The sequence below is a fragment of the Rhinolophus sinicus genome, linkage group LG14, assembly GCF_036562045.2.
Source record: "Rhinolophus sinicus isolate RSC01 linkage group LG14, ASM3656204v1, whole genome shotgun sequence".
Classification (NCBI taxonomy): Eukaryota; Metazoa; Chordata; class Mammalia; order Chiroptera; family Rhinolophidae; genus Rhinolophus; species Rhinolophus sinicus.
In genome coordinates, this window is record NC_133763.1 from 49,498,845 (window position 1) to 49,514,924 (window position 16,080).

At 44.5% G+C, this 16,080-nt stretch overlaps 1 protein-coding gene across 2 annotated transcripts; it reads right to left on the minus strand.

Moving 5' to 3' along the window:
• Positions 1 to 1,073: 1,073 nt before the first annotated feature.
• PRKAB2 (protein kinase AMP-activated non-catalytic subunit beta 2) lies at positions 1,074 to 15,824 on the minus strand. 2 transcript variants are annotated; one of them, XM_074319253.1, is made up of 8 exons: positions 15,685 to 15,824; positions 14,806 to 14,986; positions 10,877 to 11,043; positions 9,995 to 10,088; positions 9,647 to 9,767; positions 8,224 to 8,357; positions 7,462 to 7,530; positions 1,074 to 5,463 (listed from the first exon to the last, which is right to left on the minus strand). In XM_074319253.1, exons 2-8 carry the CDS (start codon positions 14,959 to 14,961, stop codon positions 5,386 to 5,388), a joined length of 819 nt encoding a protein of 272 aa, XP_074175354.1. In that variant the 5' UTR covers positions 14,962 to 14,986; positions 15,685 to 15,824; the 3' UTR covers positions 1,074 to 5,385. The 2 variants fall into 2 exon arrangements, with proteins under 2 accessions (XP_074175354.1, XP_074175353.1); XM_074319252.1 differs by lacking the exon at positions 15,685 to 15,824 and adding an exon at positions 15,227 to 15,546.
• Positions 15,825 to 16,080: the final 256 nt, after the last annotated feature.

The following is a 16,080-nucleotide window of genomic DNA, read 5'->3' on the forward strand; positions in this document are numbered from 1 at the left end:
TGATAGAATTCTGCTGCCATTTTGTTGCAGTGACCAGGGTACATGATGTTTAGAACATTCTGCCAGCGGCTGAGTCCATATGACATCACCTCTCTACCTATAGTCTGCAGGCTTCTCTGGACCTGCTATTGAGGTCAGAGGTTCACTGCTTCGGATCCGGGTCTTGGTTACCCGTCCTCCTGGTTTACATCTCCACGTCTCTCAGTGCGCCTGTTCTGGTCACCCTCGTCACTCCCAGTGTCATTCCCTTCTCTCCTTTAAGGAAGTTAACTCAGCTGAATCTTTAGAGCAGCAAATATGAGGGAGCCTGGCTGCATGGTTTTAGGAAAAGTCCAGAGGCCAGCTATGTAAAAACCCTGTGAAATAAAGGGTTAGAAAACAAAAATTATCCTATTTCCACAACCACGGCCCTGAAAAAAACCATCCGAGTAGTGTGCCGTCAGAATGAAGTATATAACCTGCTTTCCTCTGTAATGAAGGAAGTTTATATGTGGCAGAGAAAGAGTGGTAAGTAGGGAGGGCCCAGGAGAGTGGTCCTCATCCCTGGGTGTATATTATTAGGTTGGTGCAAAAGTAATTGTGGTGTAAAAGGTTAAAATTGCAAAAGCCGCAATTGCTTTTGCACCAACCTAATAGAATCATCTGGGGAGCTTAAAAAATACTGATGCCTGGACCCCATACCAGAGATCTTTATTTCATTGGGGTGGAGGTAGTGGACTGGGTGTCAATATTCTTATAGACTCTGCATAGGTGACATGAATACACAGCCTGGGATGAAAACCATTAGTTTAGGAGCTCGGCTAATCCAGCAGAGGATGGCTAAGTGTGCAGTTCACAGAAAGTGCTGGAAATTCAATCCCTGAGGCTGCATTCCTTCAGTGAATGTTGGCCTACCCTAGAACAGAAAGAGAAGGAAAAGTGGAAGATGTAAAGATGACATCACCGGGTCCTATGATTTCTCTCTTTATTCAAATGTGCCTGTGTGGCATTTACATTCTTTAGATCCTGAGAATACCAAGGTGGATAGGTCTTGATAAGATATAATCAGTAAGCAATGAAGACTTCAACTATAATTGCTGTATAATACTTTTATTCAATAGTTTTATAGGGGGAAAAACTCACATTTCTGTGTTACATCACATAATTTTCAGACACGTCAGAGTCCAGTGACGAATTACATTCAGAGAAAAGCTTAAAATCCACTGTTGTATGCCACTCTTGCGAAATACTGAAAAGCAGCTCTGAACCTCAGCACTGAAGGTTACAGAAAGTACCACATAAAGGAGGACTCTCACATATCTAATTCCCTTCAAATTCTAGTCTTATTCCCCCTTTACGACAGAGCTGCAGTCATTCAAAACGCTTCAGTGCAATAACAACCGACATCTTCCCATTTACCAAAATTCCAACACGTCTCACATATGGGGCCCAGGGTGGAGGTTAGAACTGATAACACCAGTGAGCTTGGCTGTTCTAAAACCACAACCTGGATAAGAGTTCTCTAGGTGAACAGTAAGATATTACATAATATAATACCTAATGGTAGGTATCTCTTGACCATTGAACCTGACTACAAAATCCATAGTGTTTACTATTTCACACCAGTCTTACTGCAAAAGCATTGTGCTACACACAATTAATTCAACTCCAGTTAATGTTGGAACTAATAAAAAAATGTAATCTTTAACAAAACTTATTCACTTCAAAGCACAATTGAGAAAAGCAAATCAAGACAAAGCCCACATATGAATCCTAGAGGGACTCCACTGCTAAGAATTGGATTTCATAAGTAGCAGACTCTTGGGGTTTTTTCTTTTTTCTTAGAATTTTAAAATAGGTGTAACCTTTTTACTCCAAAAGTTTGAGTCACTGCAGAAATCAACAGCTCTTCAGCCTCCAATTGTGATTGGCGCTTAAGGACAGACAAATGCCTAGATCCAGAGTTTTGAGAGACCTTAACCCCTGCCCCTCCCAGGTGCCCCATCCCGTGGGTAATAGGTCAGCGGTCCCTGGTAGAACAGAGCGGCAACTTGGCTTTAAGGAGGAGTCAGAATGATAGAGGAACAAACTCTGTATCTGCTAGTGAGCCCATGCCCAAGTCACTAGGACACGAGGATTTAGACACCTCTGAGAACAGAACATATTTCAAACACGCACAGACATAGACTGTTGCATAATATTTTTAGTTGAGGTCAAAATTTTAAAAGCCCTATTTCCCCAGATAAAAGCAGGGGATTCTATTATTAATATGCCTCTTTCATTTATATGCCAGATTAATATAAGCCCAGTCTGGAGGTAACGCTTCTTTCCAAACTTAACTTCCTTTTAGCAGCACACACAGAGTGCCAACACCCTTCAGTGGTTTTCTCTCAGACTAGAAATAACTGGAGGGAAGGGAGTGGGCCTGGGTTTACAGGATCCTCTCGTAAACTTCTCTTGGATTCTCCTTCTATAGATTTCTCTACCATACAAGTATTGTTTTCAAAAGCCAACACTATTGAGGCCAGGGGTGCTGCCTTCAGTGATTAGATCACATTCACCTCGAAGCTGAAAGCAGCGAATAACCACGACACACAAGTTTTCCCAACCAGCACGATGGCTAACACTTGTTTTCGGTAATGTTTGACTTGAGACCCTGGTCAAGTCTGTCTAGCAAATCAAGTTAAAGCAGAATATAGAAGAAAGGGTAGAGAATAGGAACAAGAGACAAAGGGAAAACGGTTTATACAGCAAATTCTGTACAGTGAGATCCAAGGACACCAGTATGTCTGATTCAATTTTTTTTTTTTAAAGGGTATTTTCAGTTCTGAGTTACTCAAGTCTTTATTTTCCTAGTATTACTCCTCAACTCAGTCATTCTTTCCTTCTTTTTCCTACAACCCCAAAACCAGGATGCAGTTCTTTCAGATTGGCCCTCCCCAGAGCTATTTTCTTACTCATCTGACTCGGTGAAACTCCTACAGACAAAAAAAAAAAAAGGGGAGGGGGCTAAAAACTTTTTTCCTTGCCTTTATTCAGTTTTAAAATCTGCCAAATTCTCTTCTACAGAAAATAAACGATTCTTTTTAACCAACATAAAAGAATGACTGAGTTGTACTTGGGCTGCCTTCCTCCCTCCCTACCTTCTAGAATTTTGTTGGGGATAGACTGAGTGAGTGATAGGGCTTCTCAGGGCCTTGGGAGATAGTCACAGTATGAGTGAGTCATCCCCCAGTTCTCTTACCAGATCCTTCCATACCAGCCAATAGGCTCCCAGGTCACATCAGGCTGAGAGATTACCTCGGAACTTGGGAAACTGACACGCTCTGCACATTTCCAGATTAGACAGATGCAAAGGTCACCAGCCCCAAAACCTACTGTCTTTGGAGCCAGACCCAATTCAGAGAAGCTTTTAGCCTTGAGAGGCTTTTCCTGCCCCACTTTACTGATACACCTGTGTGGAGCAAAAATTTTAATACATGAACACATGGGCAATTACATGTCAGTACTATTGACAAGAAATGTATGACAAAATCCTTCATGTAACAACCAAGATTCTGAGTCCTCCTAAGTGGCCCACTTACTAATGGGTATTGGAAAAAAACAAAACTGTAGTGTAACTGAATACAATGTAGATTCTGAGAGTTGGTTATGATAGGATTTGGCCTAGATTTTTTTAAATGGCCATTCAAAAAAGTGGTTGGGACCATAAAAATTCTCCACAAACGCCTTTTCTGCAGGCGGTGGCCTTGAGTGGCTAAAGTGGTATTTACTCTCAGCGATTCACCCCCAGAGCACTTAGCAATTTGATTCTCGGCAAAACAACAACCCCACATATTCTACTGCCTCACCCCCAGGGTCTAAGAAGTCTACCTACCCGAAGACCACTCTTGTCAGCTTCGGGGAAGGCAGGAGGCAGCTAAACTGACCCGTGGGTGCCCTTTCAGTGTGGCTGGGCCCATCTTAGTAGTGAAGGAGTCTCTCAAGCATCAAGTTTGGCCGCCTTCGGTATTGAATATTTGACTTGCATTTATCTGTAATGGAAGAGCCACAGATACTTGGAAAAAAACATTTTCTCTCAGAACCCCAAGAGTGATTGAATAGCTACTTTTCATTCCACAAATGGAAATTATTGACCCCACTTTATCATCACTTTCTTTTTGAAAAGAGGCAAATAAAATGATCCTGTTAGCACTTTAGTGCCGGGAAGCGACACTTTCCATGACTGGGAACCCCAGCAGCATTTTCTTGCTTCTTGGCCTAAGGAATCTTTAAGATGAGGGAACCTTTCAGGTGCATCAAATGAGCCTGAGGAAATCTGCATCCAGAGCAGTGTTTAGTGTAACAACAGGGCCTGGGTCAGCCCCCTTACTGTAAGATTGTAGAGGGCCAGACAAGAGCCAATGATCCTGGGAACCATTTATCAAGAGCCTGAAGTTCTCCTGGACAGTCCCTGAAGACCAGTGAAAAGGCATTTTATAATTCCTTAGGACAAAAGACATGAAAGTTTTCCTTGGTTCCAGTCCCACCTTCAAAGCATCTGTGAAAGAAAATAAGGCGACAGGGCCAGGCCGGGTGGGAAGCCCACGAGAGTGGGCCAGGACAGCCTGAGCAGTCAAACCAAACCCAAGCAGACCCGCACTCCTGCCGAGCCGTGTTTTCCTTACTAGTTAAAACAGGCAGTAACAAAGTGGCCTGGGCCGGTGCTGGCCTAAAAAGGAGACTTTCTGGCAGCCCTAGTGTCTGAGGTGGGACAGGTCTCACACAGCCTTGGAAAGGGGTCACTTACCCAAGGAGTTTTGTGTCAGGGAAGGGTCAGGTGTGGGATCTGAGGAGGATATCAAAGCAAGAATATGAAATGTGAGGACAAAGGGGTGTCTGGTATCATATTAGGACACACAGATCGTGCCACAGACCCTGGGAATACAGAATACCCATGCAAGAAGAGCTGCTCCGGCAGGGAGGCAGCTGTGAGTAGGGCAGGCGTCTGGCACAAGTCCATCCCTTGGAGAGCCAAGATGGCAGTGCCAGGCTCTCCACCATCAAGGATCCTGAGAGTTTGCTTTTCATTCATTTTAGGGAAAAAGCTTCCTCTAATGGGTGGTTCTTCTTGCAGCTCCCCAAACGGGTCTTGGGGAGTCCCCTCAGGCAGAGGCTACATCTAGCTAGCAGGCGTCCATTAACCTTCTTCTCTTAGGTAGATATATGCGTAATTTTTTTTCTTAAATTCCAAGAATTCGTAAAGCTCTCATCTTGAACAAATGCAAAAGCAGAGTGTCCTACTCAGGCCCTGAAACACACATATCAGCCTCAAAGCAAATCAGCTTTCCAGTCTCAGGTGAGACTGGTCCAGTCCAGAAGGGCAAGGGAGATGCTTCTGAATCCTGGAGGCAGGAAGGGATCCCTTCAGATGGGCTTGTACAGCAGAGTAGTGACATACTTCTTCTTGTAGCGATGGGTTGCACTAAGGACCATCACACTGTCCTGCAAGGGGAAGAAACACACACAGCTAATTCATTAGTTCAGGCAGGTCTTCCCAGGAGCTGGCCCTCCACAGTGGCTCACTTTTAAGAGACATGATGTGGTATTATGGGAGGTTGGTTTTGGAGTCAAATCAACTTACGTTCCAATCCTGATTCCTACTGTTACTCTGTTTGTGGCCTTGAATAATCTGCTTGATGTCGCTAAGTCTTTTTTCTCATCATTACAAGGGATCACACCCAGTAAGGTGGCTGTGATGATTAGAATATTTGGCATAGTACCTGATAGAATGTAGGTGCTGAAGAAATATTAGTCTCCTACCTCATGCCTTTCCCACTTCAAATGTGAACACTGGGCTTAAAACTAGCAAAGGAAAAAATAAATATCTTGCAATCCATTTCTAGAAGAAGTCTTAAATGCAATGAGAAGAAAGGGAAGGGATCCTTTAAAAAAAAGATTTCCAAGCCTTGAAGCAGGTCTAATTCCCATTTAATGCCAGGGATGAACTTAACACAGTCCTCTGTGATCAAGAGGGGACTCAGGAATCCCCCTCTCTCCTTGAACAAAGCAGACCCCCAAATCCTCCTTGGAAAGAATCTCAATCCAATGGATCAAGGCCAAGCTGAATCACAATAATCAAGACCTCGACCTGGGTCAGAACCAGTGTGGATAGTCGGTTACAAGAGGCAAAAGTCGGTCAGATCCCAAAGAACCTGAGCAATGCAGTTGAGAAGGCAATGTATCTTCCTGGTTTCCCCTGGGCTTTTTATCCACAGCGAATGCTTCTCAGATTAACATTCTGGGACCAGCGTATGCTGATCACAGCCTAAAGATGACAGAAGCAAGGCGAGGAAAAAGTTCAACCTCAGGAAGGGTTTGGTAGACATGAGGAGCAGGTAAAGAAAGACCTACGTGGAAAGACCTGGTACAACAGTCTCTAGGAGAGAACATGGAAAGAAGGTGGGAAGACTGAGCTTCTGTCCTCTCTCTGGTACTTATTGGCAATTTGACCTTCTCTGAGTCTGAAGTTTCTTTATCTATAAAACGGGTTAAAAATCATACTTACCTCACAAGGTCATAGAAAAATGAAATTCGGGGGTACATAAAGTACCATATCATCTGTTAAAGAAGCTCTGTCCGTGATTTCCCTAATCTGGGTGCACATCTAAGACACATGAGCAGCTTAACACGTTGCGTACGGCGGGGTTTAAATCCCTCGTGAAGATTCTCGTGATCCGTACGCAACGTGTTAAAAAGATGACTGGGGTCCGTCCTGCGTGTACTTCTTCAGCAGCCCTGGGGCTAAAGCCTCTGAGTTTGTACTTTGACAAACTACCCAGGAGATTCTGATGGTGATCAGCCCAGTTTGGTAACCGCACAGCTGTGTCCAACTTTATTCCAACAGCCACACTACAGAGACATGAGCAGACTGACAGGGTATTTTCAACTTGGCCGATAAAGCAGCAGAGAAATCAAGGACTTGAAGGGTTGGAGGGGACAGGGCAAATCTGGTCACATTTCTCTTTGACCGAGTGTGTGGGAGAGATGCAACCACTTGGGTAAATATGACTGAGGCACTTGAAAGTAGCTCGCAGCCACCTTTAAAAAATGGGGTCTTTACTATCACATTCAAGCATTCTTTGAACAGGAAGCTAAACTTGCTCTTTCTGCAAATGAAATCCTAGTGCTATGAACTCAAAATTAATTAAATAGGTCATACAAAGGTTATAGCTATCTAAAAGAAACCAGGGACCAAAAAGTCCATTCCATCACAGTAATTCCGCTAGCCAGAACACAGATATACCAAGATTTAAAAAAAAAAAAAAAAAGTAATAAGAAACCCCCAACCCAGTAGTTAAAAAAAGTTCTCCTATAATTTGACCAGCTACAGCTTCAGTGAAATAGCAGAGCAAGTAACCACTGGAGGGGTGGAGGTGGGACATGTGTTACCCTTCCCTCCCATTTTGGGGAGCTCTGTGAAGAGCCAGGCCCACCACTTACCTTAATGGACAATGCGTACAGATGGTTCAGCATAACGTGATTGGGCTCGGGGAGCAAGGCTGGGTCACACTAAGAGGAAAAAAAAAATCAGTGAATGGGGTTAAATGCAGTTTTAAACCAAACCGTTTACTCTTCCTCAGAGCCCTTTGGGATTGTTGAGAAACTCTAAATTAGAATGTCTTATTTCTTTTAAATAATGTACTCACTCTACGTATATATCAATAATACATTCTCACTACAGAAAATGAGGAAAATTCTGAGTCCAGGGCAGAAACGCTAAACCTCTGCATCTATTCATCTTCCTAAGAAGAGCGAAGATAAAAATCTTCCCCGCAACACATATAGAAGATTTGTGTTAAGAAGCAAAAATAATCTTAGTGGGAATCAAGTGAATTGACTAGAGATGTAAATTATATGCACGCCACCTCCCCACACACCAAAAACCCCTTATATTTCTTTTGTATATCCCCAAATGATAAATACTCCTTTCTTGTGTTGGAATAGAAGTCCCAGAAATTGGTTCTAGTAATCCACAGCTCCAGACCTGACTTATTAGGACCAGAAGACAACTATGAATTTTGATATCAGTACCTGGAAAGTCACAATTCAGCCCTGGGAAAGGAATCTATAATGCTACTGAGACATACATGATTTATACTCTCAATACATCTTTGTAATAATCCAAATCTAGGAATCCTAAACTTTAGCTCAGATGGTCCTAGTGACCCCCCGATGCCCCAGCAGTAGTCTCAGGATACTCACAGAAATATTAGTGTCCTTGTTAAGAATAACTTGGAGAAGGTGAGGAGGCAAGATGGGTGGGGATTTGAATCTCTCCTCGGATCGGAACACATACATTTCTTGACCGTAAGGCCCTGGGGGTGAGCTGGAAAGGTCTGGAAGATATTTATCCAAATATAAGGGAAAGTTGGAGTACTAGTAAAAATGCATGAAAAATTAATTTAATTAATTAAAAATTAATACATGGCAGCTAATATTAAATATAGAAGTCATGGACCATAAACTTGTGGCCTGTTGGGTCTGCTACTGTAAGGCAGCCAAAGAAAAAGTCTGCGTCATTCTAAACATAAAGCATGAAGTTCCTCAACATGGTGACATGGTGTGGAGGACAGAGGAGATGAGGGGTAGAAGACAGAGGTTTAGGGAAGAGCTCTCCGTTTATCAGCTGTATGACCGGGGACAAATCCCTTCCCCTAAGGTCCATTTTCTCATTCATAAAATGAAAATCATCTCTGCCCTAATTCACAATGTTTTTACAGGAATCAAGTGAGGTAACAGATGTGACAATGCCCTGTGAACTGTTAAACAATATGGAGAGATTAGGTTTCTTCTCTTTTCCATCCAAGCAATAGACAACAAGGTTATAAACTCTAAGACTACTGATATTACAATGATTGCAACAATGAGAACAAATTTACTAACAAGGTAGTAGTCACTAGGGAAATGCAAATCAAAAAACCAAAATAAGATAGCACTTCACACTCATTAAAATGGCGATAATAAAAAAGATCGAGGAGAGGATAATAACTGTTGGTGAGGATGTGGAGAAATTGGAACCTTTGTACTGTTCCCACTGGGAACGTAAAAAGGAGAATAGTTTGGCAGTTCCTCCGGAAGTTAAACATAAAGTTACCATATGACCCAGAAATTACACTCCTGGGTATATGCCCAAGAGAAATGAAAATATCTGTCCAGACAAAACACAGATGTTTGTAACAGCATTATTTATAATAGATAAAAAGTGGAAACAATCCAAATGTTCATCAGCTAATGGATGGATAAACAAAGTCTTCTATCCACACAGTGGAATTTTATTCACCCATGTTAAGGAATGCAGTACTGATACATATTACAACATGAATCCTGAATACAGATTAAGTGAAAGAAGCCAGACACAAAAGACCACATATTGTATGATCCCATTTATGGATTTGCCTATTTGGGACATAATAGACAAATCCATAGAGACACAAAGTCAATTTGTGGTTGCCAGGGTCTGAGATTTTATTTTTCTCAGGGAACTTAAATGTTTACAGAAGAAACATCTATAAATAAAATTCAGAAGATCCCTGAGAAAATGAAAAAACAAACGAAAAGCACTCTTGGGAAGGAGCATGCATTATAAGAAAAACACTGCAAGAAAGAGCGCATACTCCAAAGTTACCTCGACAAGATGTCTCCGAGCTTTCCATGGAATCTAAATTTAAAGCATCAAACACCTCAAAGTCAGATTTCTTGACGTGGATCAAGTTGTTAATCGTACCAAGCTGACTGGTAACCACAGGCTGAAACAGTGAATAGAAAAAATGCATGAGTCCCGGTTTTAAATCCATCTCTTCCATCCAACTCTCCTCTTCTGAAAAATGATCATACACGCCCCGTTCGTCTTTTATCAAGAAAGAAATTCCCCAGTGGAGGAGAGCTGCTGTCCATCAGTTCTGATAGCACTGACGTCTGACACCAATGGGAAGAAGAGCTCAAAGGAGACTGTTACGAGAGATCAAGGCCTCACCTCTGATGGATCGTGAACCCACTGTCCATCCACGAAGAACTTGTACTGGTGCTCTCCCTCGGGGAGGTCCAGGATGGCCACAAAGTCATTATGGCTACAGAAGAAAACAAAGGGAAATAGGACACGTGCCTATTAGAAGACAGAATGTGAAGGTAAAAACCATGAGGCAGTCCCAGTATCATAGCCGTTATCTGCCACACTGCTAAGCGGCTGTACCCCCGGACTAACAATCATTCACAAACACCAGCTCCTTTCCTGTATCATGTGGAGCATGTATTTGCCAGTCCCTCCCAATTACTTTAGTTCCTAACTAATATCTGGAAAAGAATAATGAAGACCTTACCTTAATCCCACAACATGGTTCACCTTAGTACACCTATTTTGCTTCAGCAGAACACATCCGTCCCGAGTGGAATTATGATATTGGTAGATTCAGGATACAGACGTGGCTCGAGGTACCCTTTCCACATTTTGGTGATCATTTTATGGCAAATTACCTACTGACAGGTAGGCCATTCTGATCACCTGTTTAGTAATTCATTACTGCTCTGCAAGCAACAAGTAACATTACTGCCTAGAACTTCACGATGTGTTTGGTTTTAGTGCGGATGTCAGAGCAGCTGGACTCAGCCAGTTACAGAAGACTTCCCACAAGCATACAAAGGACTTGTATTAACACAGTCCTAGAGAATGTGACATTAAGTCCCTCTGAAGCAGTAATATTCTAAGTGGTAGAACATCTCTGACTCGCTATGAGGCATGGCTGTAGCCACGGGTCACAGAAAATGTTGCATCAGAGACTCCCTAGCAGGTGGAAAGGAGTCGTCCAGCCGGGCCCCTACTCCTGGGCTCTGTAGACTCAACCGAGACATTTGTGTTTACCTCTTAATCAGTGGGATCTTGGCGCTCCAGTTGTTGAAGGACCCAGAGATGAAGACCTCCTTGCCGCCTTCAGACCAGCGGATCACAGTGGGCCGGGCCTGCTGTGTAGGCTTCACCGAATCCTCCAGATCCTGCTGCCAGGATACGAAGTCTTTGTCCCCAGGGAGCTACACGAAGAATGAGGTCATCCTTCAGTTGTGACCCAGGAATTCTTATAAGGTCACTCTCCTCCCTAGGGCAGGGAGGGGTGCTAGGTTTCTGCTAAGGATCAGTGAACCCTGAAATTAGCAACTAAATCAGGTCTTGAACAAACTATAGAAAAAGAATTCATCTAGGACCAAAATGGTCAAATGGCTTGTGCTCAAGGGCTGTCCAAATCCACGCCTAATTTCCAGGTCTACATAGATCACTCACCCTTTCAGAGTCTTAGGATCTCCCTTTGGGAAAAAAAAAAAAAAAAAGAAGCGTACTCCCTATTACCAGATTACCTCACAGGCAGACAATTATGATATGCTTCGCGGTGCCTCTTGGAAGGAAACAATATGAAAACAAAGTATGGTTCTATAAAAAATAATTAAGTTGGACTTGTATTTTTCACATGCAAATATGTAGAGCTCTCAATTATCAGTCATAATGGAACTTAGAAATAGTGAAATTCATAAATAATTCAAAAACTCCATTATAGCTGGTAGGTTCCAAAGGACACTAAAAACATAAAAATCCAATCACTGGTTTCTTAAATTGTGAGAAGTGGTTTATGAAATCTTACTTGCTCAACTATGTCAGGTTTATAGTAATTATTTTAGGTATAGGAATGCAAATTCCGGAGCCTCAGGGAACATCAGATCAAAAACAGCTCCCTTTAATATAAGCAGTTCCACTATCAAATGAGGTCTGTAGTAGGATTCTGAAAAAAATTGACTTCTTACTTAGTTTCTTTTCATTACCGTGTTGGGAAAATTTCCCAGGGCTGAGAGACTGAAGAGAGGCTGACAACTCCATCATTGCATCAGGAGTTTATTAATGGAACTTAGATATGAGGCATGTGTGCTGGGCGTTGGCAAGACAACGTGGGTACATGCCGCATCCTGTTGCAGGAACTAAGGAATTATATAGAACAGGAGTGGATGGATAGAAGTACAGGAGTGTGAGCCGGCCCAGATTAGGGGGAAACGGGCCTGGGTAATCCCTAGGGTACGGGTCGAGGAGATTTACAGGAAGCAATCTCTGTTCTGGCCATCATCTAGCTGGATCTAGCTTGAGGGTCAGGCAGAGGTCATGTCTTGAAACAGTCTCTTCTCCACATGCCATCCTTTACAACATGAGCTGGCAAACGATAGCCAGTGAGCCAGATGCTTTTGTCAAGTTTTACTGGGAAAAAGCCAAGCTCATTCATTTACTTTTTGATCTACAGCTGCTTTCATGTTACAGTGGCAGAGCGGAGTAGTTGTGACACAGACTATATGATCCGCTAGTCTAAAATATTTACTGTTTGGCCCTTTACAGAAAAAGTTTGCTGATCCCCACTTTACATTGGCTTCAATGACTTTGGTAAATAGGGAAATAAGACTGTACAGTATCAAATCAAAAGATTACCAAATAAAATAGTGTGGGTTAAAAAAAATAAAAAGGACTAGCTTATTCGTTTGGGTTTTATTTTCAAAATGGCTGGGGAAGTCTACCTTCCATACTGTCTCTCGATAATCCTCAAAACTGCACTATGAGAAACCAACATAAACTGAAGAAAACCGAGAAAGAGAACTGAAGGGACTCTCACATTATATAAGGAAGTGGCTTAAGAGAAAACCTCGATCTCCATATTGTTCAAGCAATGCACGCTTGCTGAGTGGCTGAATTAGAATTATGGAAGTGTTTACATATGCCTAAGCCTCAGCCTCAGATTCTGATTCAGATATATGGCCTGGGAATCCTTTTTAAAAATCTGACCAGATAATAATGCTGGGATATATTGGAATAAAGAAAGAAAAACGAATCTTTAGAGATATGTCCTAAAGTATTTACAGATAAAATAATCTTTGATAAGCCAGTAATTTGCTTCAAAATAATTGGTAGGGGGAGTGGATCGGGGTAAAGAGGATATCATTTCATTCACAATTTGATCATTATTTAGTTGGTATTTGGGACTTCAGTATACTGTTTTCCCTGTTTGAAACATGGAAAATGTTTCCAATTATCCATAAAGTGTTTAAGCAAATTTCAGGTGATTTTAATGTGCAAATTGGACTGAGAACGGAAGAAGGTGGCCCCACTGCCAGTTACTTTTATGATTTAGGATTTTCGGTTTAGAATTTGAAAGCTACAAACTATTAATATGCCATGTTTGGAAGAAAACCCTTCCACAGGTGACATTTCTGTGGTCGGCACGCGTGCAGATAACTAGCAGAAAGGCTGTTTACGTCAAGTTAAGCAGTCAGCAAAATCATTAGGAAAAGAGAAAACTGGAACTACAGTTTGAGATGTTTAAGTAAGACATTGATACTGAAGTAACGACAGTAGGTAAGTTGAGAACTGTAAAATTTTAGATTTGGAAGAGACCTAAGGAACGATCAGAAACAGTTTTCTGATTTCACAAATGGCAAGACTGAGGGAAGGCAAAGAATTATCCCAAATAGGTTCCATTTCCAATAAAGCAATCTGGCTTGTATTCAGTACACCGCTTACTGAAGTCACAGTGTGACAAATCCACTGTCCTTAAATCCTGAGTCATCAGTGTAGGAAAAGGGGAAAATGCAGTGAAGGAGGTCACCTTGAGAAAGCCCTGAAGAAGTAAATTCAGATGGCTGGGTGGACAGCCCTATTGACGAGGAAGACGTCCTGAAGTGGGAGGAGAAAGGAAGGGAGAAGAGACCCCAAGAAATAGTCCTTTTGATCACCCTCACTTCTGATTATGTTCTCAGTTGAGATCCATGAAAATGAACAACCAAACTCCATGTGCTACCGATGTGGCAAATCATGCTCCATTTACTTCATGGGAAGGCACAGGGGACATCAAACACACTCGTCTCCTCAATCCCTCCATTTTTCTAATTCATCCCAGTCGGCCTTAACATACTTAATGCTGTAGCTCTAAAAGTGATAAGAAGCATCTGGATGGTAATCACAGTGCTGTCAGCTCAGTCTGCCCTTTCTGCAGAGTGCCCACAAGTTGCCACTCCGCTCAGAGTACTTGGACGCCAGCACAAGGTCTTCGGGGCAGCGTGGGTTGTCCAGCTTTCAGCCGTGGTGACATAATGAGGTGCTACTGGAGAAATCCTGGAATGATTTGCTCTGCCACTTGAGCAGCTGGGCACGAAAGAAGCACAACCTCAGCACCACAACTATAAAGTATGGGACAAAAATTGAGCAGCGATGTCCCTATGGATGTAGAAGACTAGGAGGAGGTATTCAAATAAGCAAGTGGTGGCTCCCTCACAGTCAAGCCCAAGGGGAAGACCATCAGAAGTGCTGAGCTCCTACAAGGACAAAAATGATACTGACACAGAGAAAAAGAACCTCATTTACCCACCTCAGGGCAAATGTGAGAAACCGCTGGCTATGGGCGGCCACTCAGCAACCTGTGAAGTTTTCCAGCAGCGCTGACAACCTACAAATTCATCAGTACTGCAGAGGAGGGCAGCGTGCCTGTCAGGAGAACCAAAGATTGGGAGGCGAGGTGGGGGGCTGGCATCCTGCTGTCCTCTTAAAAATGTGGCCAACAGATTAGTCGGCAAACAAGAACCCCGCTTCTGCCCTATTTTGAGGCAGTACCGTGACAGGAATTACCATCCAACATCTCCGTCCCCCCCAAATCCCTTTAATGCAAAAAGTCATAACCCAGATCAGTGTGATAAGAATTAAGGCAAGAGGAGGCGCCCTGACACCCAGCCCACTACAGCATCGCCACCGACCGGGGGCGAAGGGACGCTCACCTTGGAGTCCTGCAGACTGAAGACACTGGGGTCATCCGTGCTGCCCACCATGATCTTATGCTCCTTGCCCGGGCCATGGCCGCCGGTGCCCTCAGCGCGTGCTGCCTTGGCGCCGTGGCGCTCCCCGGCCACCCGGTCGCTGGTGGTGTTTCCCATGGCTGCAGCTCGTGTCGGGGGCCACCTGCCGTGGGGAAAAGCACCGTGCGAGGAACACCCCTGCGGCCACGTCAGGGGCGCCCGCAGCCCCACCCCTGCGCCTGGGGACACGGGCAGCGGAATCCCCGCCGCAGGGAAGCCGTGCCCGCGGATGCCTTCCCTCCCCGGCCTCCAGGAGCGCCCCGAGCCCCCTCCCTGCCCGCTGCTCAGGAATCCCGCTGTCGGGGACTCCCCTGCACCCCAGCTCACGCCCCCACCCCATCACCTCCGGAGACGCGCTCCCTCCGCCCCGGGCCACAGGCGCGATGGATGCTCTGCGGCTACGGCCACCAATAAAGTTATTGAAATTGAAGCCACGCGCGGAGCTAGGGAGCCGGGTTTCCTCCTAAAATGGCTACAAGGCCGGCTGTGCGGTCCCGCCCCGCGTGCGTTCCCTGCGGCCCCGCCGCGCAGCTGCCCTGTCCGCCGGCCCCTCTAGCCGCCGCCGCCTCCATGGTAGGCAGGCGTGGGCGGCCTTCCGTGCTCGGCGGGGGCTCCCGCGTCTGTGGGGACCGGCTGCGCCCGGACAGCCCGCCCGGCGACACTGCACCGGGCGACGTTGGTGCGCTGAGCTCCCGGGCCTGCCGCGCGGATCACACCGTCCCCGAATGACATTGGGGACCGCCACGCAGCCTCCGGTGCTCTGTACCCCGAGGAGCGGGATTTTCTTCTGGGCCCCCTCACCTGGGCTCAGCTTTGCAAAAACATTTTCTGGACAGCGTCTTTGTGGTAGTCGCCCCGGAGAGGTGGTGTCCAGGGGGAATAGGAAAACGGACTTGCCACTGAAGCAGAAGGATTGGTCCAGGCTAAAACTAAGTGGTGTAGGGAGCTGTCAGCCGCGACTGGGGCCCCAGGGAATAAGGAGTGATTACGAAATAAACCTTGATAAATTAGTAAAATGTTAGTCTGAAGAGGAGAAAGCTATTCTAAGAAATAGCATATCAATTAACGACCCCGCAAGAAATGAAATTCAAGAAAGCGCGCAGGAACAAAAGCAACAGAAGGAACTCTGAGGGCAGAAAAGGGCGAAGACAGTCCTGGGTTTGGGACAAACCCAGGCTTCTACTGATGATTAATGGA

Excerpts from the sequence above, each read along its gene's own strand:
- PRKAB2 (XM_074319253.1), bottom strand. The coding sequence starts at position 14,961 with ATGGGAAACACCACCAGCGACCGGGTGGCCGGGGAGCGCCACGGCGCC. Across the intron at positions 10,089-10,876 it reads AAGATCCCACTGATTAAGAG|CCATAATGACTTTGTGGCCA; the intron begins GTAAACACAAAT and ends TTTCTTCTGTAG. Across the intron at positions 7,531-8,223 it reads ACAAGGACACTAATATTTCT|TGTGACCCAGCCTTGCTCCC; the intron begins GTGAGTATCCTG and ends TTTTCCTCTTAG.